Raw genomic sequence first — 24,426 nt, 5'->3', positions numbered from 1 at the left:
GCTTACTGACCTGTTGTTACTACAGCTCCAGAGAGAAGCCTGAGAGAGGAGATGTAAAACTACACCGAGATGGTTTTTGGTTCTTAAAACCACAAATATATTTTCTTATGGATCAACACTTCAAACACAAGAGACAAGGAAAAAAATCTTGGAACTTTAACAATCTCTGTGCAGCTACTCCAAGATTTAAAAGTAGAGTAAAAGGAATGAAAGGACGATCACTTCAATTTAAATATTGCTCTTCATTAATAGCACTATGGTATTTGTACGCTTGTGTCAACAACCATAGTCTGAATCTGTCACAAGTGTAAACAAGTCAATTCAACGGGTCAATTTAATGGCCTTTCTGCGACTTTGCATGAATAAATGGAATCTTTTTTGATCTACATTCTGTCCTCTCTGGTTTGTTAAACTGTCCTGAGACCAGTTGAGGCTACAATCTGCTCCCAGAGGGAAATAATGAACTAGGTCAAAACATGACATTTCAAAGAACAAATCGCAAACACAGCATCATAAACTCAAGTGTTTACTGACCACTCATATGTTAGTGTTAGCATTACCTTTGCTTCACGAGTTACAGTTCTCAGTGGACCAAGAGCAAAGAAGAAAAATGTTTGAGATGAGAATGTAGCTGTGTGTGTTATTTATGGAGTTTACAGGTGATTATCCTGAATGTAAGAATTTCAGTGGGTAAAACAGAAACAGTCAGTTGATGAGTGTTGCCTGGTTCCCACGGCTCTTACCGAGGATGAGGATGGTGATTCCATTGAAGACGGCTCCTACGTAGGTCATCAGCCACATGACCACAGCCAGCTGGGGAGGGAACAGACAGAGGCACAGAGAGAATCAGCATCCAAACACTGCACATACACCCTTCACACATCATTAGTTTAGCCGATAGCTGAGATAATCCCACTGTATATGTGTTACATAACAGAGGCCCACACAAGCTAATTAAAGGTCAGAAAAACACTGATGGTGGAATCACTTGTACAATAATGGAATTATCTGCATTTATGCACAAATCTGTCTTAAAATATGATCAGATCTTCATCTAAGTTACAATAATGACATGAAGAGAGGCTCAGAGTCAGTCAGTGAAACCACACTGGAGATTGTGGGTTAGCGACACTGACACTACTGGAACATGTTTGATGGACTGATGAGACTGAGGTTGAACAGTGAAAAGAACATGCAGCTGTATGTGTGGTGTAAACATGTCTCTTCACACCAACACAAAAACATCCTCCAACAGGTCTCTGAAGGGCGGTTTTGAAGCTCAGAGTGGGCTGCTCCACCATTACCATCTTGGCAGTGCCGGACTCCGCCCCTAACTCCCAGCTAATTCAAAAAGTTTTTGGTACTTCAGTGTTGGCTTTATTTTTCCAGCTTTGGAGGCTGATTTTTGGTGGCAACCTGTACGTTCCTGCACAGCTCTGCCCACCTTCATCTGAGCCCAGTCTTCATCAGTCAGAATGACTCTGTGTGGGTGTGAAGAGACTTTAAAGGATGAACTGGAACTTTTTTCCAGGTCAAAATAACGACCTCTAACTAGGAACTTTCCAGAACCTGAATTCTAAGAACTCCTTGTTTTTTCACTGTATCTTACAATTTGGGACATTTTACATAAATGTCAATACAAAGGCCACAGTGAGGTTGTCCTCATTATTATGTGCCGTTTGACAGGTGAGTTACATCAGCAGACAGAAGCAGAGACAGTGCTGATTTTGTTATTGATTTTCTTTTATGTGAACATGAGATGAGATAAGAGTCTGTCTGTCAGCTGTGAATCCAGGGCAGAGCTGGGCTGACACAAACCAGCCGGTGGCTCAAAATGAGGTTGAACCACTTTGCAGTCTTTCAGTTTGTTCCACTTGAAGCTTTGTGGTTAGTTATTTGTCTATTTTCAAATTCTTTCTCTGCTGTGTTTTGTGTCACCACATCTGCCAAAGGCCAGACTTAATGTTTGATTAAGTGATGTGATGACACATCATCTTGATCATTTACAACAGTGACACCAAAGCCAAAAGTACCTGAAACTAGTATTTACCATCACCTCTTGTTCCCAAAGCAGGTGGAGAACAGTGGACACAAAACTGTGAGACAACAGTCTCTCTGGTAACTGTAAGACGACATTAAAGAAGGGGGGTTTGTGGTGGTGGTCATCTCTGCTTGATTTCTGGGCTAAAAGGTTAAGAGGCAGATCAGAATGGGAGTGATCCAAGCAACACTAAGAGAGGAGAAGTGGGGAAATGAATGGCTCCTGAAACAGCAGAAAAATATGCCCGGCTGACCTTTCAGACAAACACACGGCTCTGATGGGACTAAAATGACTGAAGTCATCTTACAGGGAAATCCTGATGAAGGTCTGATGGTACCAGTTCACCTACATCTGATGTAGCCCCTGAAACTGTGTGAGATCAACTCAACTACAGCTCAGTAGATGGACTCCAAAGCCAACAACTACAACACAGATGGGTGGGTCTTCCTCTGTGCCTCTCCAGTACAGCCCTGTTTTGTAGGAAAACTGAAATGCCACTGAAATCCATCAACTTGGGCTACAAGTGGCCTAACAGCAAGACACAAGTCTGCACAGGATGCAAGTGCAATTCTGATCTATAAATATCAGCTATCAACCTGTTGATTCATAAGGAGATTGTTTGTTTCAAGGAACAAACATGAAAACTGGACAACGTGAGTAGCTGTGATCAACAGGGCTGGAACATGTGCTGACATGTGGAAGACTCCCCAAGCATGACTGAGCTTTCTCATCGTCTCAGAAACCTCCACCTTTGGTATGGCTCAGAGGAAACCTGCCGAATCCGTTACTGCATGGCAGCACTGACCCAGGTCCAGTACAGAAGGGATCACAACTAGCTCCTAAGAAAGCTAAAAGAGGTCTTGGAGGTAGACTTCCACAAGCAAGAGGGTGAAGCACAGACCAGCAGCCAGGAGGACCGGTCCCTCCTGTCACCTGGACACAGGTGGAACCTGAGAGCCGACCTCAACAGTCAGTTCAAATTGCCAGAGGAGATCACCACAACCTCTCTACAGCCAGATGTCATCCTCTGGTCCACCTCTTTTAGGACAGACGTCCTAGCTAAGCTGACTGTCCCATAGGAAGAGGGAATGGAGGCCTTTGAGAAGAAGAAGGAGGGCAATGAGATGATCCTGTGGAAGTCTGATGAAGAGGCTTCACTGGAACATCCATCACTTCTTAGTCTGTTGGAGTTACTGGCTCCAGGCTCAAGAAGGTGCTTAAGGGCCAGGCAGAGGAAGCAGAGCACTGGAGCTTCTGACTTTGGCTCAGGAGGAAGGATGGTTTTAGCCTTTGTTTCACCCTGAAGTTGTTGTTTCTAATACTTCTTTTCCTGGTAATAATAAATTGCTTCACTTTATTCATAAGTCAGTGTTTTGACTTTGGATTTGGGGACTGGGGCGGAAACCTCCTTGTACTTCTATGTTGTAGAAGTGTAACACTGTATATACACTACAGGTCAAAAGTGATTTTGGCTATATGTACTTGAATGATCATTCAGAGAGAAGGTTAGAAGTTCATTCACATCACCTGTTGTGTCGTCAGCTTAGAGGTGTGCTTGCTGAGGGAAAGCCTGTGTGGGGTAATACAGGAGACTTTCTTCTATGAAAAGCAGCTAAGGTTTGTCCAAGAAGTCACTAAATTTGTCACTAGGTGTCACATTGGTGATATTGATGGTCAAATCAATTTATCTATCTATCTATCTATCTATCTATCTATCTATATATATATATATATATATATATATATATATATATATATATATATATATATATATATATGTTTAAAATGCCAGAGAAGATGAGCCAGAGAAGAAGAGGAGGCTAACTGTTGATGATTGATGACATTTTACATTTACACTTTGACCTCCATCTGATTATTTACTCATTACATCACAGTCCACGTCTGCTCTCACTTAGAAACCACAGACTGCTGATGCAACAAACTTAACTTTGCTCCGTTTGGGTTGATCTCGTTATCTCTCACAGATGTTTCAACATACTGTAACATGTTCAGAGGTTTCTAATGTCCACACGATATGGATTATTTTTTTCTATTCAAATCGAAATCTTTCACTCGTGGTGTTCAAACATTTCTTTGAGTCGAACGCCTCAGAATCAGATGACTGTGTGGTTCTAGAGACAAATGTGTAGTTTTCAGTGTGACAGATGATAAATCTGATTACAATATATGATGTTATGATGTAGTTGCTGTGTTGATTGTGTCAATAAACTGACCAACTCCCTCCTCATGTTGTTACTACCGTACTAATCAGGAGATCCCAGGGGAGGAGTCTTTATGGGCAGGGTGGGAACAGACAAAATGACCACAGCTCAAGATGACAGTGGACAGTGAGTGAAAGTTGCTCACCTTTAGGGAGTCCACAAGGTCCTCAACCAGAAAGAGGCGGCTCATTTGCTTCAGGGCTCGGTTGATGTAGGTCAGACTGGCGTCCACGTGCTTGCGGAAAGTCTCTGGGGGGATGCTAACATCCTTATCTATGAGGGTTCTGCAGAGAGGAGGGGAAGGTGAGCACAAAACGAGGCTAAGTGTATGGGCTGAGAGTGCTGCAGGAAAACGTAGATGTAACCAGCCTGTACCATACAACCACAACAGGGGGATTTCATTTAACTTCAGACGCTTAAACTAATTTCTTTATACCATGTAGCACAAACTGATCATAACAATCTGAGGACAGTTTACAGGGGTGTTGACAGAGACCAGTGGCTCAATCATTTCTTGGCCAAGTCAAGAGATTTCAGGTTTCAAAACTCAGTTTCTGTCTCTCAGGACATCAGACATGATGTTTTGAAACTTGTGGCTTAAGATTTGTTTCAAAACAGAACTGAACAGATGTTCTACTTTACACCTACTGTAACTATCAGAAGGATTTATTTAGAGACTGCAGACTTTTATTAGAAACTGGCTGAAATAAGAGACAGGCTGTTATTCTGAATTCCCCATGTTGTAATAGTCCTGCTCATCATATTTTAGTAAAAGGCCTCCCTGTTTTCTGTCAGACTCACCACTCTGCTGAAAACAAACACTGTTTTCATTCACTAATTATTTCCAGTTGCCTCCACCATCAATGAAACTCAACTGTTCCTGCACAGATATTTCACATTAGAAGCTTTTCAGCAGCTCCAGGAACACAAGCTCTGTGGTATGCTTTTACTTTGAAATGGAGTTGGTTTCAGTGACAGCAACATCAACTGAAAAACTGGCAATGTAGAAGCAGCTGTGATTCATTTAAGATTATCTCAGCACTGTCTTTTATTTGAGAATTCACTGCAAAGAGATGAAACTATTAAACAATCACTTGATGTTCAAAGGTCCATCCAGTCTAAAGGTAAATGTCCATGTGTTGTTTGATTATAAAGCAGGTCTAGGTTCTATATTAACACTGTCAAAGTGCTCAGTGAAAATGCACACAGCCTATATTGAGAAACTGAGCCTTAAAACCAGCCGTCAGGACTTCTGGAACATTAGTCGCGTTTCGACCAAAAAGTACCAGGAACTTTAACTTTAAGTTGTTGTCTGTGTTTCTGCTGTGCCCTATAGTCCAATTCCTTATGCAAAATTATTACTTGACTCATTACACAGCACTTGTGGACATAACATAAAGGAAAATACTATTTTCAAATACGTGATGATCCCGTATTATACGTGACGCAGGAGAAGAGGAAAATATGGAGCTTTAAGGATCAATTATTTGTTGTAAGTAATGAAGCAAAAAGTCCAAACATTTGTTGCATTCAACATGTTTGCGTTTCATATTATATTATTGTGAACCTTTGGTTGAAGAAGCAGTTTGAGTACGTTACCTTGAGCTTTGGGAGTTTACTTTCTGATATTCTATAAACATAAACACAATCACATGGAATAATCGGGTCAATAGTTTTATTCCAGTCTGTTTTACACTAACATATCATTTTTCATTTTGTCCTTTGTGAATCAGCTGGTTGAGAAGCTCAGACGAGCTGTCAGGAGGATTTAGTGTTGAGCCTCTGAGGAGGAGATATGCTCTGATCTATGAGGCCTTTAACTGGCTTCAGCAGAAAATAATAAAAGCAGAGGTCACATCAGGCGATGCCTGAGGGCCACATTCAGAGGCTTTCTGGTCTTTACAGCTGTGTGTAGTTTAACGTCTTATATGAGGCAGTGGTATAAAACTCGTGGCAGCAAAACGGCTCAGTGCACTGGAACCAGTTATACTCAAATCAATCTTTTATGCTCCTTATTTTATTCCATACAGTGAATTCCTTGGGGTGGAGAGCTGCAGGCTTTGCAGCAACATGTTCTGCATGTGTGTAGCCTGCAGCACTGAACAACCATCCTATCATTACGAGTATATCTGTTACTTGAACCTGAACTCATCTCAGTCTCAGTGTTTCACAATGTTAATTCATGTGTTTAAATACAGTTTTCTTCATGTTGTTGCATTATTAAACATCACCAGCAATTTCCGCTAATGCCAAAACAAGAGGCAGTAAATAGTAGAGATGTACCAATAGGGGTGGCCAATCTGACAACAAGATCATGTGACCATCTTTTTTTATGTAGAATTGCAATTGAATACTCTTAATCATGATCTGCATCCTGTTTCCTGTTTCCACGCTGATTTTATTGTGAAGATCCTGACTGTAAGTTGTGATTTGTATCTTTCTGCTGCTTCTTTCAGATGTTCGGATTATGTCACACCACACAAACACTTGCTTAGTTCATGTGGAGTATTCATTTGGACAGTGCTGTTAATTCTTTATGGAGGTGATATATGTATATATCTAAGCGTTTTGATTTGAAAATTCAGTCACTTGAACCACCATCTTGGACTGCAGCTGGTGATGGTGGTTCTTGTTGTGCTCGGGTGAAGAGCTGAGGCTGCAGAGCAGAACAAGGACTGCTGTCTCCGGCTGCAGTTAGCATGCTAGCTTAAGTTAACATGTGTGGTTGTGTGGTGTGGGTCGCAGAGACTGAGCTTTTAAATGTAAATATCTGAATATAGATGCTTCTATGGATGCAGGATGCATTTTATTATCTAATTTGACTGCCACTCATTAAAAAAATGAATCTGGGAACGAATAACACTTGCTACACTAGCAACATCCTGCCAAATTAAGGCCATAAAACACTTTACACGTTACTTTTTTACTGGTGGGACTTTCCAGAATGTATTGCCAAATTGGTGAAGAGGAGTTGATTTCCAGGATAAGTGCCATTTTATCCAGGTGTGAAACTACAAAGTTTATTCATAAGTGACGTGGTATCAGAACGGTGCACAGACTCGTGTACTAGCTGATACCCGATCCAGTATTTTAGGCAGTATCCTAATCATTTCTGGTTCTAGCATTGGTATCAGAACAACTTTACTAAATATGGACAACAGATATCAACACATGACAGTCCTGATACCTTAAATTTAGGGAGAAACAGAATACGCTGAGAATCCTCTGCTTGAGGGAATATAAACATTCAGACAGAAACACTGAAGTATTTTACTGGACTTATGAAACCCAGGTTGATCAAACCTCCCAAATAACCCGCCAGAAAAGGTCAAATCCACATGACAGTGGTACTGAGTAGTATCTCTGTGGTCTTACTTGAAGGGGTGTCCCTCGGTAGACTTTTGCACGGCCTGGACCACAGACTTGTAGATGCGGAAGGTGATGGTGACACAGAGCAGGGCCAGCAGCAGGTAGGAGACCACACTGATGACGCTGAAGGCCGCAAGCGACAGCAGCAGCAGCATGGACAGACCGAACACCAAGCCCGACTTCTTGGGGTCTCGCCAGTGGATCAGATCCTTGACTGCAGAGAGGTGGAGGAAGGGAGGGGGGTTAGACTGATGGCGTTTTGCTCAGATTGGCCTACAATGAAATATCATCATCACCTTCTATTTTATTCATTTAAAAAAAACAAAAACAAAGGCAGAACAGCACGTCCAAGACTTTCCATGTGATGTCTTGTAAAGTGCTAAATCTGATCCAAATAAAGACTTGGTTCTCTCTACAGCTAAAAGAGAACTGAGTCATTTTCAAGGGTTTAATACACATTATTTGCAAGTGGTTGCTTTAACAGAAAAATATTAGTACTAGCCTTCGACACTTGAAAGAAGTCTGAGCTCAGCCTGGGGGAGAAACCCCCCCCCCTCCTACTCTGCAGCTTTGGCCCAGTAAAACATGAACACACGCCATAAATCTCCTCTGGCGTCTCTCAGCCAAGAATAACAGAGAGGCACATAGCTGTAGATGCCCGTTTCATGTTTGCATGCATGTCCTGTAATAGCCTCTATACAAGGTGGTTATGTAATGCTGGGCTGCCACTTCTTCCCTCTGCACAGGAAAGGAGTTGGTATTTGAAAAAGCCTTGTGTGAAAGTGGTGGAGGAGCCATGTGGGCTGATGTCTCCGGGACGTTTCAGGCCTCAGTGCTTCAGCTGGTTTAATGGGAACACACGTTATATAGGACCCCCTATTTAGTGTGTTTAAATCCCAATCTTGGTCAAATGAGTTAGCTACAGGAGAGCTGCTAGCATCCTCGCCTACTGTCATCACACTGTGTATGTTTAAATTTGTCCTGGCTTTCAGACACTTGGAGTCAACGTCTGTCTCTCTGGTTTCAGAGGGATTTCTAAGACTTTTGTCAAACCGTCTCACTTCTGCTCTGTGCCGTGTCTGTGGAGGGGGTAAGGCTACGTCCGCACTACTATTCATTTGAAAACCCTGTTTTCAACCAACCCCAGAGTTTTCAAAGTAAAATGGGTTCAGCAGTTTCCAAAACTCAGTTTTCGGGGCTTGAAACCTCTGGAGTCGTGTGGACAGCAGGAGGAAATGTAGGCAAAGAGAATTAGAAAAAAAAAAACAAAAAAAAAAACATAGTAGTGTGGTCGTAGCCTAAGACACATATAAGGGGAAATACTGTAGTGCAAGCTCTACCTTTTCCACTGGTAGCAGTGGTGCTACCAACTTTCTCAGTTGCACTGCTGTTGCCAAAGTTTCAAACTCAAACTGTGTTGACCCTGTAACAAGTTTAGAGTCTAAGTACACATGCAGCATAGCATTTGCCTTGTACCGCAAACATGGGCACTGCGTCACCCACTGTGGCTGAAAGTGGTACTTTTTCTTCTTCACTGGCTCAGTCGGTCTTTTCCTGCCTGCACCTGCGTCTATGGCTTGTCGGCTCTCCCTCTCCACCAGCCTGCTCCTCTCATCCAACTGACAAATCAGGTTCATTTCAGCGCTGTGATCACTACGCAAATATTTAATACCACTAGATGTCTGCAGTTGTACGTTTCCTTTATAATTTGAATGTTTATTTAGCAGATAATGTTTATTAATAAATAATAATTCCCATCATGCACAGAACTCAGGCTGTTTACAACAGCAGTGCAGAAAGGGACTTGGAGCTCCATTGTTCCTGAACTGAACTCCAGTACAGCACAGTTTTCAGCTTGTGAGCCGACGACATCCAGGAACAAGTGGATTTAAGAATAACCCTATAATTAATAGCTGATTTGAAAACATTAAACTGCTCCAGCTGGAAACAGTCGACTTCCTTAGAGATGTAATGTTTTCATCCGACAGCAACAATGAGCGGGGTTTCCTCAACCTGCACTGCAGGGGTGTGTGCGTCCTCCCAGCATGCCTTGCTGCTGGTACCCACAGGACGTGGTTGGAGCTTGAGCTCATTATCTCAGTCCCTGTCTCCATTTCTCCTGCCCTCGCTCTGCTCTGCTGAGATCCCAGTGGCTGCTGAGGTGCAGTGGCCTGTTTCCACTGTGTTGTGTGCAGCTCTTAAAGCCACACACACACACACACACACACACACACACACACACACACACACACACACACACACACACACACACACACACACACACACACACACCAGGCATCAGGTGCAGTGGACCAACAATTCAGGCCTCGGAACTACACTACAACTAAAGAGATCAACTGTATGTCCACTTTGTCTCCCACCAATCTACAGATGTAATAATAATAATTATAATAATAATCCATAATGACAAAGTGAAACGTTTACTAAAAGTAATCTCTCTGATCTAACTCTCTCCCTACAGTGAAGCATGGTGGTGGCAGCATCATGTTGTGAGGGGGCTTCTCAGTGGCAGGGGCAGGGAGACTGGTCAGAGGAAAACCTGATGCTGAGTCAGGTGACCTGAGAGTAAGGGTGATGGCTCACCTTAGGGCTCCACAATGACCTGAAGCAAACAGCCAAGACAACACTGGAGAGTCTTCAGGACCAGTCTTTGACTGTCCTTGAGTGTCCCAGCCAAAGTCCAGACTGAAACCCCAGCACTTCATTACATCTGGAGCAAACATTCACTTGGACTCAAGGATGAACTGATTAGAATTTGGTGACCAAAGGTCAAGGTCACTGTGACCTCACAAAACATGTTTTTGGCCTCGTTATCCCATTCTTCATGCAGGATTTTTTTTTTTAATCATACTGTTCCATAGAGCAATATTTTGCAAAATTGAAATAGTAACACTTTCTTGCATTCATGTCGTGACGCCTGTCAAATCAGGCCCCACGAAGCCAGTTCCAACCAAGAGGCACATGCTGGACATCTGTCGTCCCAGCTTTATTCACATGACATCACTGAGTGGAAACACAGAACATTCACAACTGTGTTTTGTCACAAAAAACAAACTAACAAACAAAAAAATCGCATCTATTTTGCACAAATCTGCGATGGAAACCCGGCTACTGTCAGTCACTGTTCCACTTGTCCAGTAAAGTGAAGCTGATGAAAGCAGGTGCTAATAAGTTGATTGACACAAATCTAATCTACAGCTATTTTGATAATTGAGTAACCGTTTAATTCATTTGCTGCTTTTCTCGCCTTCATATTATTGTTCATTTGAAAATATCTGGTCTGACAAAACCAGACAATTTAAGACCATCACCTTGGAACTTTTGTTGATTATTTTTCACAATTTTCCAAATTAGTTAATAGATTGAAAAACAATCAGCAGATGAATGCACATTGAAAATAATTCAGGTTTAGTTTAGTAAAATGAGGCTTGTGTGATTAGAGCTGGATAGGGCTCAACTATGAACCAGGAAGGCGATGAATCCAGAGTTTATGAGCAAAGTTGATGTGTAGCAGTGAGACATAATGAGCTGTGTCACTACTAACTGTTCCACTGGAGTAATTAGCTGTAAGATTATTTTAAGTAACAAGCCCGTTCAAACTTCGCTCTAATTTTCCTTTGACCCCGTTACAGATCCTGACACAAGTCACTGCTTCTGACTAAAAACAAGATACCGCCTAACCAAGCAAGACATTACAGGTCCATGTTAGACGCTTTCAAACACTGACACAGGTTCAGTTTGAATCAAGTATTCACATGTGCCTTTCCTCCATTTTACCAATCTTCACAGAGAGGATTAACACAGATCTGAATACAAATGGATGCTTGAGTTCAACTAATCTTTGAAGCCCTGACAACAGGTCTGATATCAGTAAGCCCACGAAGAGAAGCAGAGAACCACTTTTGGCTGCCACCATGTGGATTCACTGAAAGATGGCTGTGATGGATTTTTTTTTAAAAAGCGGATTCTTTGATCAAAAACTGGTAAGGCAATTAAGTAAATGTCAAGCATATCCAGCATGACAAGCGGCACACCCACTGTAACGAACTCACCTTGCCAAGTGTACCCCGCCTTATAACCTACTGAGTTGTGGAGCAGCACTGCAGAGAAGCACTAAAATAGCACAAGTTCATGGCTGGAGGGGGTGGACTCGACAACACACGCTCCTCTATAGAACACGATACAAAACAGAGCTTCGACACCGACTCATTACTATCCTCATTTGGAAAAGATTACATTACGTGCACTGCTAACAAGCTTCACAGAACAATGAACATTAGAATGACACTAAACTGCCTGATACCTCATGACATTTTCCTTTCCTTTAGTTTCTGATTGCTGGAGCACCAGCGCTCTGTTATATGGTTGCCAGCTCCAGGTTAAAGTATTCAGCACATGTAGACGCACCACTGAATGTGTTAGGATTACTGTCTGCATACCAGCCTCTGTGCCTGTGTGTGGAATGGAGATCATGTTTGTGGAAAAGGGAGGGTGCTGCAGAACTGGCTGCTGTAACTCCTCTAATAAAACACATTCCAGTGCCTTGGCTTTGCTCTGGTTAACATTTAATTAAGAGTATACACAACAATTATAACAGTAAGCTGTGATGCCTGGTTTAAAGCAGCTCTCGTATGTATAGTTTTGAGAGTTAAGCTGGGCCTGGATGAAGAGAGGAGGATTGGACAAGTGAGGACTGACAGCAAAGTCATTTCCCAAGATAACATCTTGCCTGAAACCTGAGTATGCATTACAACAGCAAAACCATTTTCACTTAGGTGGTCTTTAGATTATAAAGTAATTTTGCATCACTTTGTTCTTTGTACCATGCCTTGTCATCATGCCTTGGTTTTCACCAAGGGTACTGTGGAAAGTTGCATAGGCAGAAACCCGACACTGGGGATTGACTGCACCGCGTGACTATCAAGGTTCTTGCAAGCCAACACTTGGCCACCATATTTAAACCCCCATGGACCACTGCCGAGCTGTAAAGGACAGAGGGCAGGAGAGGGTCACAAGTTCAAATGGAGTCAGGATCATTAGACCATATGCAGCTTTAATGTCCATACACCACATTATACTCTGCTTTGGCTGATATAATCTCTGACAATGCATTCTCTAGCCTTAGTTTAGCTGGCTTTATTTTTAGTATGCTGTCCAATAAGCCTCTATGACTTTCAAGGGAAAGATTTGTGGGTATGTGAGTTCCTTAGATGCATATGTAGAGACATTTTTGACATGGTATTCTCAAATGCATAACTAGGGCTAGGAAAAATCATACCCAATGATATCATTATAATCTTGACTTAAGCATTATGACTCCCTGGACTTTGAGAAACGTATTTCTCCAGGGAAGCCGTCTCTGGTATTCCTTATTGCATCAGGCATTTACACATTCTGACACAAGAACACCTGCTCCAATTACCTAACTGCATTTTGGCATTTGAGACTGCACATGTGCTGTCATGCTGTAATAATTTGCACCAGCAGCTATGGGCTGTGTCACTGCACGTAACATAATGATGAAACATGCTCATAATAAACTTAATCATCAAAATAACTGAATTCTCCCACACAATTTTGTTAAACTCTATGTTGTTTGGCTTAAAATACATGAGATAAGCTTTTTATCTTGAAGCACACTGAGTCTATGTCTGTTGTATGAAATGTGCTTTACAAATAAACCTGACTATTTTCCTGTGGTGACTAAACATTGTGCCGCCAATCCAAGAAGTTTCTAACCTGAACATTTTGCGTTGATAATGTGGCACCTGGCCAGGTGCACCAGTAAAGACAATTAGCAGATTACACAGGTGAGGAACAGGATTGAGCAATTGGACAAACCCACTAGTAATCAGTTTGGAATTCATTCAACACACACTTATACAACTTTTCAGGAGAAATAGGCTGCATGTAACCTCTCCCGGGGTTTTTTTCTTTATACAACTACTTGATTCAATTTTCATGTGCACCAACTATATGCCTTTGAAGGCACAATGTATGAAAGTGTAAATCATTATCCCCATTTGTACAACTCATCCTACAAAAACAAGCAAAGACACAGTTCTTGGAGAGACAAGGGAGGTAGTGTGATGCCTTTAAGAACAAGTAATTTACTTCAATGTAGACCCATTCCACCTGGGTCATCTGAAGCACACTAAGGCCTTTATATGCTCTCATAGTGCAAGTCCTTGCTAAGAAGTGATAAGAAGTGGCAACTATGATCAAAGGAGAGTCTACATTTCATAGGCCAAAAGTAGGAGATGGCTGAAGAACATTTTGAGAAAGGATCAGGCAGTTACAAGGTGCAAGTGAGAGAAGGGTACCTGTTGAAGTGACTGCATGAGCTTAGAAGGCCTACTGCCCTGCAGGAAGGGGTGTTACCTGATAAGTGGGTTAGTATTGCTGTCAAGACATGCTCAGCAAGATGATAGGCTTCAGCTACCCATTCGTCGATGGCTTCCACTTCTTTGGAATACGTGCTGTCGAATACATGGTCACTTTGGGAACTTGGAGGGTTAGGAACTGAGGTAAAGGAGGACTGCTGTGTAGATGTAGCATTGGGGTTAGCTTTCTCCTGGTCAGGAACCACAGGCTGGAGAGACACCATTTCCTCCTCTTCTTCCTCTTGACTGCTGCCCAGCTCTTTAAGAGCACTTATGGTAAGTTGTTCTTGTTCGAGATCCATCACCATGGTTGGAGGGGACTGGGAGGGAGGCCAACTAGTTTTGGAGAATTCAGTCTCAGAGGGAACATTTTGGTGATCATTGTCAGGTTCTTCATCCTGCCTAGATTTTAGGCACTCTCTCATGAACTCCACAAAGCTATCTGTGGGCTCTGAATCTGACCTGTCAGGGTCAATGCTTTCTGGGTTTCTTGTTGCATCAGGTGCTTGGTGACCTGCTTCAGTGTCCTGCACGATCTTTGAGCCAACTGTCTGTGCTGGGACGGAGTTTCCATTTGCCATGTTATCTGAAATGATGTCAGTGGTCATTTTCTTATTGAGATCTTGTTCATTGATGCTGCTCAGTCTTTCACCATCATTCAGTGAAGTAAAGTCATCTAGATTTTGAATGCCCTCTGGAACATCATTTTGTGCAGTGCTTGTATTCAGTGTTTCAATGTTGATATCAGATGGATCAGAAAGAAACCGCTCCTTAGCATTGTTTCGCACTTTGTCATCAATGTCATCCAGGGATGAGGATGCATCATAATCATAATCAAATGATTGTCTGTCATATATATCGTCTTGCATGAAGCTGGATTTAGAAAAGGAAGGTGTCTCCATATAAGTCTCTTTTACAGCTGCAATGCTCTTTTCATCCATTTTAGATTGGGCGAAAGGAACTGGTTCCTTGGACAAAAGATCAGTCCTGCAAGGTTTGACCTCAACATCTTGTGCTTCATCTGACCATTCGTCCTCATTGTCTGGAAAGTCCACTTCTTCATTTGTGAATGGGGAGGGTTCATCATTTACCTTATTCGACTGTGCTTGGGAAAAGTCGGATGCTGAGTCCTTTGAAATATTGGGACTGGGTAAGGCTTCAGGCTGGGATGTAGATTCCTGGTGGACTGTTTCTGGAAGAGATTTTAGTATCTTGTGTTTGGGAGAGTATTCAACATCAGAGTCCACCGGGGAGGATGGAGGAGAGTAGCCTTCCATGAATTCAGTTTCTAAGGGGCGTGTCTTGGGTGGTTCATTTTTACTGTCCTCTGGCTCTGGAGTTTTTGTAGCCTCTCTGGCTGTGTCTTTTACACCTCCATAATCCTCATCTTCCTCTGCTTCAAGCTCCATTTCCATCTCCTCATCACTGTAATTTGGCTCATCTGTCTCAATAACATTGATTGTTGGAACCTGCATTAGCTTCCTCTCAGACTTTGGTGGAGGGGTTTCCTTTTCCTCAGTGGGAAGTTCAGGAGCTGCAGAGGCAGGGGTAGTCGTAGGGTCATTTGAAAATGATGGATCAGAAGATGGAAGGGGAACAGGTGCAGTAACAGTGACACCCTCTTCAATGACAGTATCATCTGACTCTCCTGAGCTGTCTGCTTCACTAACCTCTGGGGCCTCCAGATCTCGAGTCCAAGTGGTCTTCTTGTCATCTGAAACATTCTGTTTAGCGTTTGTGTCAACTGGTGGGGAAACAGGAGGAGATGAAGAGTCAAAGCCTGCAGGAGTTGCAGATGAAGCTGGAAGTTCTGAATCGAGACTAGCTTGAGTTTGGACACCTGATTTTTCCTGCTGATCCCACATGTAGGCTGTTGGCAAAAAACTAAGGTCGAACTCAGACTCCTCCTCAACACTTGGCTGCTTCTGTGCATCACTGAACTCATCCTTCTGCTCTGAAGTTTGAATAGGAGAATCCATGAAAGCATCAGGGACACCAGCAAAGGCAGCAGGAGCATCAGGTATAACTATTTCAGTCTCCTTCTCCTCCTTTGATGTAAGATTGTCTGAAGTCAGGGTGCCTTTAATTAAATCTGCAGCATCAAAGTCTGGCACTGGAGGTAAATGAGCCTTCATCCACTCTTCTGTTTCTTCAAATTCATTCACTTGTCTTAAATCTCCAAGAACCTCAAATGGGGATTCCGGTGACTCCTGATCAACAGAACCCCCTTTTTTCTCTACAGTTGGCACAATTTTTACAGGAGATTTTTGGGTCTCGGTGGGAGATTTTTGGGTCTCAGTGGGAGATTTTTGGGACTCGGTGGGAGATGTGGGAGATTTTTGGGACTCGGTAGAAGATTTTTGGGACTCGGTGGGAGATTTTTGTGACTCGGTGGGAGATGTGGGAGATTTTTGGGACTCGGTAGAAGATTTTTGGGACTCAGTGGGAAATTTTTGGAACTTAGTTGGAGATTTTTGGGACTCAGTTGGAGATTTTTGGGACTCAGTTGGAGATTTTTGGGACTCAGTAGAAGATTTTTCATAGTGGCGATCTCTGAAGTGAGAGAAACCTCCATCGCTTCTAAAATCAGGTTCCTTCTTTTTGGCAGCAAGGGCTTCCAGTGCCTTTATTCTCTCTGAAACAGGAGATGTCTTTATTGGTGAATCTGGTTGTCCATCTGGTGGCCCTGCTTCACTCCCATAATGACCAGGTGTGAATGAACCAGGTTGTGAAGGAAAGCGAAGGGATGTCGCTACACCTTCGCTTGAGGGCTTCTCGGAGCCCAGGACGACTCTTTTGTCTGCATCACCATGCATGAAGAACGACAGCGAAGAGGAAAAAGGAGGGGAGGTCATATAAATTACACACTAAACTCCCATGCACTTCTATTATTCAGCGAGGCCTTAATGTAGCAGCCCAAGCATTCATGCATTGCATCATGGAAATGTAAGGCAGATTCTTAATGGATGGGATCTTCACTTTTTGCATGCTACTCTTAACTACTCCACAAAGTTGCCATCAAGCAGCACTCAGTATGGCAACTTAAATTATTGGAATGATCAGATGAGGCAGCAAAAGAAATAAAATCTAACTCACAGATAGTTCCTGTAAATCACCATGTGTGGCTATGGTGACTGCACATAAGCTGCAGTCTGTATAGCAAGTGTATAGTGGGGTCCAAAAGTCTACACTTGCAGACTTGAAAGCAGTTTCTTTTTGATAGTGATTATTTGATTTGATTATTTAATCAATAAAATTCTTCAGTCACTATTACATTTGAAAAGATTCTGATTTGGCAGCTATTCTCTGTACACAGCTAAACTAAATATGGTGATAGTGTCAGTTTAGACATACAACCATTCTCCTCTTAGTTTCATGTGATCTCAGTGTTGACCTGAGCCTCAAGTAATTTTGGTCATGTATGTAAAGGTGTAAAGGTCTTCATTTTCCATTTTCTTGGAAACTGATTATTGATCTTACTATTATTTGTAAATCCATACAAAAATCCATAAAAGCCTATGTCAGTTTAACAGAAAACAAAACAAGTCTGAATAACTGACTTCATTACCATTTTCAGACAGCAGACCAAGGTCACATGTGGGTCAGCTCAGTGTTGTTACCCTTCTTCTCACTATCAGCAGACTCCAGTCTGCGGTATACTTCGAAATCACTCACCAATAAACCTTAGAATTACATAGAATAATTTACTGGTAAAATCTTCAATTTCAGCCCTCTCTCCTGCTCTTTAAATGTCATTTAAACATCAGTATAATTTCATTAATTTCCATTCCTTTCACCAAAGCCAGCAGCATACAACCTGTGTCTAACCCAGATTGAGAGGAGGGTCCTGAAGGAGGGTTGGCTGACACAGGTAGAACCATACAGAGCCCTCATCTAAAAAAAAAAAAAGGTCACTAACATATCTTTTTTTTTGTATCGTAGGAAATATTATATTATAACCCATTTTAGATCCTTCAGATGTGATGGTCATTACCATGTTCTTGTTCAGGATTTCCCTATATCCCCCATCTACTGCAGAGTCTCCAATCTGTCTCTGACTTTTGAACCCCACTGTATCCCTTACAAATCAATGTCTGTAAAGCTAGAAAGACAACTTCCCGAGCTTCACCTTCAGAACCCCAATACAGTGGGCTCCAAATGGAGAAGTGGTCTCAGACTTTTGGACCCCACTGTATATGGAATGAGTGCCATCTTGACAACACCATATCAACTCTTATAAAACATCCTTGCAGGACAGACTGAGCAGACTGTGCTCTTCAACACAAAGTGGCAGCATGATAAACTGTCACCAGCTCTCCAACACAACAGATATAGACTACAATTCTGCTACACAACTTGTAGTGAGGGGCTCTTTGGCTGTGTACATATCACTATAAAAATTTTAAATGCAGACCTGGATACAAACACATCTAATGCAGTTTTTACTGCCTATACATTGAAAAGCTGAACCAACAGGAAATGGTTGAGCCCAATGATTGGAGTAGCCAGTAAACTTGTCAGACAAAAGCTGCCAATCACAATGATGTGATAATATTTCAGAAGTTCTAGTTATGCACATTTTTTGAATTTCAAAACACAACATAAAATAAAATGACGAGTCTCAAAAACTTCCACTGTTCTCCACAACTCAAGCGCTGCATTCACTGTAGTGGTTAGTTACTTGCTACATAATTAGTGTTTGTTAAAAGCCATTATAACACCAAATTATATAATGTTCTGACACCAGAGTTAGATAATACTGCTGTGCCCCTGCAGTTTATTAGGTAATTTCAGTACCATGATTTCCTCAGCCTCACAGGTGACGCGACATTAGCAGTCACTATTATGATGACAGGACCCCCACCTCTCCCAGGGCACGTGGCCCCTGGCCATTCTCGAGACCACAGAGTTCCAAAGGTGTTCTAAGCAACTGTTCCAACAATCACATGATCCCTGTCAGGACCAGTGATCTCCGATGTCATTTTCAACACCTGACATTGCACGCTCAACAACCTCCAACTAACAGTGACGGTGAATCAACTTTAACTCAGCACCACTCAAAAAGGTTTTTGGAGATTGAATAATTTTGTCTAGATAATGAAAGGTCTGGATTTTCTTCCTTCAAGTTGTCAACATGATCCTATGATCCCCACCCCTTTCCCGCCCCCGTGTAGACACAGACTTTTCCACTGACTGGTCCGCTTTATTTTGGATATCGCTGCCTCCTCCCCTGCACCACAATACAATGCCTTGTTCAAACTAGGCCACATGAATGGACTTTCCATCTCGTCAACAGTGTTGTAGTCTTTTGGCTGTGTACTTGTAAACAAATTCCAGAATGACTAGTGCTCTGAGAGTACATCCAGGGAACCAGCCAGGGATACTTGATAAGGACCTAGACTACTTCCAGTGGGACTATAATTCAGTTTAATTAGTATCAGGCCACTAGTCATGTACCATCTGCCAATTTCGGCCTATGTGGCATTCAAAATCAGATTTATATAACTGGAGCTGTGTGATTATGTATGTGGCCTGGGTATCAAAAACATTTGGAACAGCATCCGTGGCAAAATAATCTCAACTCTAGGTCCACGTACTGGATTTTTTGGGAGCTTTCTGTAGGGGGGAGGTCCCAAACCCTTTCTCCGTTCAAACAAGCGTTAGATATGACGTTCCGCAACGAGCTGATGAAGTTGTGGTTTAAAGCTCAGAACAACCCAGTAAGTAGACAAGTTGAGATTCACCATGGAACTATAGTTTAGTTTGGTACGGTCTTCTTCACAAAAATTAATACAACAGTAATCCAAATAACTAAATCTAATCAATTAAGGGATTTTAAATTGTCATCTGAAGCACAGATTTATTGATAAAACATCGTAACACATGAACCAAGTCATATATTTTTGCTGAGAAGCAGATGAGCCAGTAAGAGTCCAAAGTCCACAGCGTGCAGTCATGTGGTGAATAGGTTGGAATGCTTGTGACCTCGGTGTGTAATGGTAATGTGTGACTTTGTGGCTCATGTTATCATCTACCATGATCTATCCTAATAGATGACTATTTAACAAACTCTACTTTCACAGTATTGTCTACCATGTGTTCACATACATACAGACTTCTAACAATGATAAAACCGCAGCTCAAAAAGAATCTGAAAATGAAGAAGCAAAACTGATCAAAGAAAACCTACTTTTTTAAAGCTTAAGCGAGGATGTGAGACATGCACAAAGCCTACAGAGCTAGAAGCAGATAGTGGGTGAGTGAGCAGCCAAAGGAAATGGCAGGCCCAGACCACTGGGCGGTGGAAGGCATCTCCAGTGCCACTCATCCTCTGGGACCAGGAGGCTACAGGGGCTGAGAAGGGGGGGGTGCTTGGATACTAGGGCAGCAGAAAGGTAGGACCACCCCCACGGGACACCAACCTGATCCATTTTTAGGTTTCTGCTCTTGTGTGCACAATGTGAACTTGAACTTCTCTGCTTTCTTAAAATAAAGTGGCAATCTTGGGATTATCTTGAACCTATAGTGAGTGCTGCTGACCTAAATAATGCCTGTTAGCAGGCAGTACAGGCTGAAATGAATCTGGCTGCTAACAGCTGCAGAGGCACAGTTTTACAGGTCTACAGATTTTATAGATCAGCAACATCAAGCAGCAGTTCATGGTTATTTGTGCTACTGACTGCTGCAGATTTCCAAATGTCTCAAGTCTGTAAATATCTGTATAAGCTTCTGCTACTCATATAATGACTATGCATAGATACGTTTCCTGCTGCCCTGACAATAAACTAAGGTTGGCTATTTACAGCATGAACTAGAAAGGTTTAATCTCAAGTTGCAGCAGGGGTGGGGGTGGAGAAGAAAATTACCAATGCCATATGTCATTGAAAACAGAAGGAGGAGTTGTGCTGCCCTGCTAACTTACAATTAGTCCGGCGTCTGAGGGCCAGCAGCGTTGGAAACAGATGGGAAACATGACGAGGTCTGTAAGAGGAGGGGTGGGTAAAGAGCGGGCGAGCTAGGAAAGGAACCGGAGCTAGGACTGAAGTTCATTATGTTGCCAGGTTTCTTTGCAGCTTCGTACTATTTTTATTGGGCTGCTGCGAGCAGGAGAGGGGCACTAGAAAGAGGGATGAAGTAGAGCAGTGCAAGTAGAGAAGTAGCAGCAGGCCAGCGTGAGAGAACAGGACAGAGGGAGTGCAGGCGAGCAGCGTAAGAGAACCATACACTTGCCTTGAGGAGACTGAATGAGAGATACAGGCGAAGAGGAAAGAAAGGAATCTGAAAAAATAAAAAGGACAGAAGAATGATCATCGTAGAAGAAGAAAAGAAGTCCTACCCACTGCACCCATTCAAACAAAGGCATTCAAATCAGACTTTAACTTATCTGGCGTTAACAACTCTACATGCTGTACAAAAACTACTTCAAATAAAGACCAGAACATACTTCAGTTAACAGAGACGCCCCATGCATAGCCTCTCATTGTTTACATCAGTAAACGTACAAAAACTTTAACACATGCACTTACATTTGCTATGCAGGCAAAACCAAGACAGTTTTAAGAAGCAGACAAAGGTATTTCTCACTTTGTTGCTATCAGCAAATTAAAGATCTTCCAACAGATTAACTACAATCTAGTCCACCGTTTATTCTTTAGTAACTTTTACACTAGAAACGAGCAGAACACAAACATTTAATGTAATCTGTATGGCCAGAAATATGTGGACAAACTTGTCCGACACACCCGTCCACATATTGGTCTGGGGCTGTTTTTTCATGGTTTGGGCTAGGCCTCCACCTGAGGGAAATCTTAAGGCTACAACAAACAATGTAAGTTTAGACAACAGTGTTTTTCTAACAGTTTGTGTGTGTGTCCCTTTCCTGTTTCAACATGACAAGACCCTGTGCACAAATCCAGCTACATAAAGAAATGGTTTCCCAGTTTGGTGTGGGAGAACTCGACAGAACCATGACCTCAACCCGACTCCACACCTTTGGGATGAACTGGAATATGGACTGTGATCCAGATCAGCCAACATCAGCGATGGAGGTCACTGATGCTCTTGTGGCTGAATGGGAGCAAGCAGGTTCAAGTATCTGGTGAAAAGCCTGCGTATTAAAAGGTCCATCCAGTCTAAAAGGTAGATGTCCATGTGTTGTTTGATTATAGATCAAGTCTAGGTTCTATAATAATACTATCAAAGTATCAAAGCCTCAGTCCACAGAGAAATGCACACAGCCTGTATTCAGAAACTGAGCCTTCAAACCAGCCGTCAGGACTTCTGGAACTTTGTCAAAAAAAACCCCAAAAAAACAATCACCACTCTTAGCCATTTCCCAAGCCCCGCCCACCTAGACCCAACATCCAACATTGCAGGATTTTTTTTTTCTGAAATCTGTTAGATTTTTTTTTTGGATCAATCAGAAAACAGTCAGCCAATTAGAAGAGAGGCTCAGCGCCTCCTCTCTTCTGATTGGTTCACTGACCTGTTGTTACCAGAGCTCCAGAGAGAAGCCTGAGAGAGGAGATGTAAAACTACAGTGAGATGGTTTTTGGTTCTTAAATCCACAAATATATCTTCTTACGGATGAACACTTCAAAGAAAACTCAGAAAAAGTGTAAAATATGGAGCTCTGAATGGCCGTACTTCCCACACAGTTCCGTCTCCACAAACTGCAACCTCCAAAATGATTACAGCCAAATCAACACCTCTCTCAAACAACTTCAGCAAAAACTGATCATTATAACTTATTTTTTTATTGCAGGAACGTTTTATTAGACTGCAGAACGATAGCTTAAGATAGCTACCTGACAACTGAGTATATATTTGTTTAAACTCATCAAATTAAAGCTCCGACTGTGAACTTTAATATATTATGGATTATTGTATTTCAAATTGAATGTGCTGAAGTGATGAAAGCGTTACTGTCCAAATACTTATGGTCTGGACTTCTGGCCAAGTTGTGTAACTGTACAACAATGTTTGTTTCCTTTTTAGAGACATTACAGCCTCCATCTTGGTAAAGAGGCTGTTGATAGGAGTTCACACCTCATTTTCCATGTTCATCATGAAATGGGAGACATGTTGAGTCATGGGTTCGGCTGCATTCACAGATATTCACTCTGCCTTCCTTGTTCATTTGAACTGTGCAGACGCAGCAGGGGGTCGAGGGGGCAGTTGCCCATAACGAGTTAAATCTGGTTTAACTTTTGCTCCGATGCAACGTGACTTCATCTAGCATGTATGTGATTGGCTGCAATCACATACATGCCAGCCTGTTCCTCCAACTGGATTACCCAGATTGTATTTCTCTGTCTCACTGCTACATTAAACAACAACACACCCTCACCAGCACAGGCCCTTGCATTGTTTTAATGCAGGGTAATTTCAGTCTGAATTGCAGACTGAGGATTTGTGCGAGTTTCAGGTTTACTCAGGTAGGTGTGGCATCTCCCTTAATTCATCTCAACTGGAGTTTGTACAGGCTGAGCAGGTTGGCGTTGGTGTGCCCTGGTGGTGCAACATTCCTTCTCTCCTGTCACTCTGAACGCACCACACCTTCACTTTTAAACTATAATGGAAGTTGATGGAGGTAGAGTTATGTATGCTGCAAGAAGATGATAGACACTCAAAAAGCTACACTTAAATATGAAGTTAAAAATAAAAAATAAAAACATGCATGAACATCATTGTAAAAACACATGACATTAGATAATTCGAACAACGCAGGTTACAATCGGCATAATAAAGTAATTATGTGAACAGGTCTTTTCTGTAAAATGCATTCAGCTTTCTGTTAGAATCTGATGAAAAATTTGTGGAAATGATTTAAAGACAACTGCACATGGTGTGAGCCATAGTGGTTTGAACACAGCAGAAAAGTACTGAACTGATTTGCACTGAACTTGGTGGAGGGAAGGACTCAGGTCAGGGAAGAACCCATTCAATATTGGGCAGTTCTGGATAATTTACCATGAATTTGAATTATCTCTCTTTAGTCTGGTGTATGTCGTTTGACATTGGCCTTAGTGGAGGTCTGCGCTCTCTATGTGCCCTTCTATGTAGTTTAAAGCTGCAGTTGTAGTTATCTTGGGGACAGGAGCAAGCTGAAAACACAACATCTAACCTGGTTAACACACACAAACACACAAGATAAAGGTGTGTTAATTATTTCTGGTTTCTACCAACTCCTGAGAAAGATGTCTGGCTCTTCAGCTGCTCCACTTTCTTCACCAGCTAGCCTCTAAGTTAACCTGCTGTTTGCTGCTGGAAGGTGGTTGATGAAATCAGAATTTGTGAGCCATTAAAAACTATGTAATCAGCTGTCACCAGACACAACAACAATGCTAGATTTATTAACGCATTGTTCCTCCTTTTTATATCCCAGTAA

At 42.2% G+C, this 24,426-nt stretch overlaps 1 protein-coding gene across 3 annotated transcripts in view; it reads right to left on the bottom strand.

The window, feature by feature from the left end:
* Positions 1 to 24,426, bottom strand: part of rtn3 (reticulon 3) — a 35,088-nt gene that overhangs the window by 6,783 nt on the left and 3,879 nt on the right. Inside the window, exons 2-6 of one of the 3 annotated variants that reach the window (XM_056368575.1) lie at positions 21,267 to 21,314; positions 14,035 to 16,836; positions 7,639 to 7,846; positions 4,409 to 4,547; positions 744 to 813 (exon numbers count right to left, since the gene is read on the bottom strand). In XM_056368575.1, the coding sequence (XP_056224550.1) occupies positions 744 to 813; positions 4,409 to 4,547; positions 7,639 to 7,846; positions 14,035 to 16,836; positions 21,267 to 21,314 (3,267 nt within the window). The remainder of the gene's footprint in view (positions 1 to 743; positions 814 to 4,408; positions 4,548 to 7,638; positions 7,847 to 14,034; positions 16,837 to 21,266; positions 21,315 to 24,426) is intronic. The other 2 variants (XM_056368576.1, XM_056368577.1) reach the window with 2 other exon arrangements.

This window comes from Seriola aureovittata, chromosome 23 (assembly GCF_021018895.1).
Source record: "Seriola aureovittata isolate HTS-2021-v1 ecotype China chromosome 23, ASM2101889v1, whole genome shotgun sequence".
NCBI classification, from domain to species: domain Eukaryota; kingdom Metazoa; phylum Chordata; class Actinopteri; order Carangiformes; family Carangidae; genus Seriola; species Seriola aureovittata.
This window is presented reverse-complemented; position numbering and strand designations above follow the sequence as displayed.